This window comes from Dromiciops gliroides, chromosome 4 (genome assembly GCF_019393635.1).
Source record: "Dromiciops gliroides isolate mDroGli1 chromosome 4, mDroGli1.pri, whole genome shotgun sequence".
NCBI lineage: Eukaryota > Metazoa > Chordata > Mammalia > Microbiotheria > Microbiotheriidae > Dromiciops > Dromiciops gliroides.
In genome coordinates this window covers 429547319-429549547 of record NC_057864.1, presented here as the reverse complement: position 1 = coordinate 429549547, position 2229 = coordinate 429547319, and the positions used below count along the sequence as shown (strand labels likewise).

Sequence of the window (2229 nt, the reverse complement as noted above, 5' to 3'; positions counted from 1 at the left end):
CAACACAAATAGACCTTAAAGTCTATAGCACAGGGAATGAAAGATGAGCTTCATGAACAAATAAATTATCATTCATTGTTGATGGTAGTGGAGCAAAAACTGAAGTAGGAGCCTCAAAAGGAGTATTCAAAGTTCTAATTATAGCAGGTTCAAGAAGCAGTAAATAATGATGAAGGTGTTGTGCTTTCTCCTGCCATCTTTTATTGTTGTCAAATCTCTGAAAAATCCTCTGATGCAGTCCTGTGTTCCTCAGGAGAACTCTCCTCTTAAGAATACTGCAATAAGTGAGACATCAGAGGACCTTCTAGTGGATTTTCTTCTCCAGTTCAGGTCACTTGCAAAGATCCCTTCTCTGACAAAATTTCTATCAAAATAGATCTTAAAACAATTCTAGTTTACTATTGCAATACCTAGGTAAGATAGTGAAAGTAAGTTCAAATCTTATGACTAATATGATCATCACTACACCAGAGAATTTAAAATTTTAGGTTGGTAAATTCAAATAACAACTCAAAAATTTAAAAATTCTGAAACCAAACTTTAAATTTGTCATATATATTTACATAAATTTGTTACAACTATTCATTAAAACAAACTGAAAATGTTTCATTCTATTTTCTTTTAGCTGCCCATCCCTCCCATAGGAGGATAACATTTTCTAAGGAACAATTAACAGAACGCTTTTTTAATAAGATGATAACCACTGAATTTATTTAAAATTTACCAAAATAAGACCAATAGAAAAACTTCTGGGATGAAATGTACAAATACACTAAGTAGTCAACTTTAAGAAAGTATAGATTAAATAAGTTACTTATAATAAAACATGTTTGCTTTTCATGACATGCTCAATATCCAGGTGGTAATAAAAAACCCAAACAAAATTTTCTTTTTTCCATTTTTGTAATACTAGATATTCTATCATGCTTCTTTTTTCTTCTTTTATACTTGCCTTTATGGATGGAATTTGCTATGTGAAGAGAAAGGCAGGGACATGGCAGCATTAGTTCTGGTTGATTTCAGGTATAAATCAGAGGCAGCTGATTGTAAGGCATGATGATGTAGCCAGGGTTAGAATTAACCAGGTGGAAAAAAGGTCTTATTTATCAAGATGGGGATAGGCCAAGATAATAGTACCTTTATCTTCACATGGTCATTCTCTTGACCTTCCCAGGGATAGACATACACCTGTGGCTGTACTCAGATTGCAAGGACACATGACATTTCCCTTGCATGATGAACCAGCTGCCTTAAATGGGATCATATACTTAGACCTGTATTCAAGACTTAGAAGAATAGCAAGTGGATTCTCGCTAAGATGGCGACTCCCATGCACCGACTTATTGCCCGGAGGCAGGTGCCCCATTATAAGTTACAAAGGTCAAGTCAACAAGCATTTATGAAGGGAAGCAAAAAAGCAACATGTGAGGTGTCAGAAATGTTTAGAATTTGGACACTGGACATATGAATGCACAGGAAAAAGAAAATACTTTCATAGACCTTCAAGAACAGCAGAACTTAAGAAAGCTTTAAAAGAAAAAGAAAACAGATTATTATTACAACAAAGCATTGGAGAAACTAATACAGAAAAAAAGACCAAGAAAAAAAGGTCTAAGAGTGTTACCAGTTCTAGCAGCAGTAGCAGTGGAAGTTCAGCCATTGATTCTTCATCAGAGAGTGAAGACTCCTCTACCTCTTCTTCCTCTGATGATAGTGATACTGAGAAAAGTTCTTCTACTTCATCATCATCACCTTCCTCAACTAGTTCTTCCTCTTCTTCTGATTCGGAGTCAGATTCCAGCTCTTCCTCTAGCACCAGTTCTAGCACCGATGGCAGCTCTGATGATGAGCCACCAAAGAAGAAGAACAAGAAATAGAATTGCTTTAAGCATTTCTAATCATTTAGGACTGATGAATTGACAAATGCTAATGTATTTGTCAAAAGAGGAGTTAGAATATGTAGTGGCCAAATGGAATAACTGGTCTAAATTTCTCTAATTCAGAAGCTTTCTAAATGTTTTACATTTTAAGGGCATAAAGGTTATTAATAACAAAGTGTGTATGTAAATATTTTTTAATTTTAAGGAGAATTTTGTTTTCATTTTTTTAATCTTAAAAACATATCTTGGGGGGCAGCTAGATGGCGCAGTGGATAGAGCACCAGCCCTGGAGTCAGGAGTACCTGAGTTCAAATCCAGCCTCAGACACTTAACACTCACTAGCTGTGTG

The 2229-nt window shown here is 35.3% G+C and overlaps 1 protein-coding gene across 1 annotated transcript; it reads left to right on the top strand.

Moving 5' to 3' along the window:
* The first annotated feature begins 1318 nt into the window (after window positions 1-1318).
* LOC122726654 (zinc finger CCHC domain-containing protein 10-like) lies at window positions 1319-1877 on the top strand. The gene is given in 2 exon segments (XM_043964496.1): window positions 1319-1401; window positions 1403-1877. Coding segments are annotated over 2 exon segments (558 nt in total).
* Window positions 1878-2229: the final 352 nt, after the last annotated feature.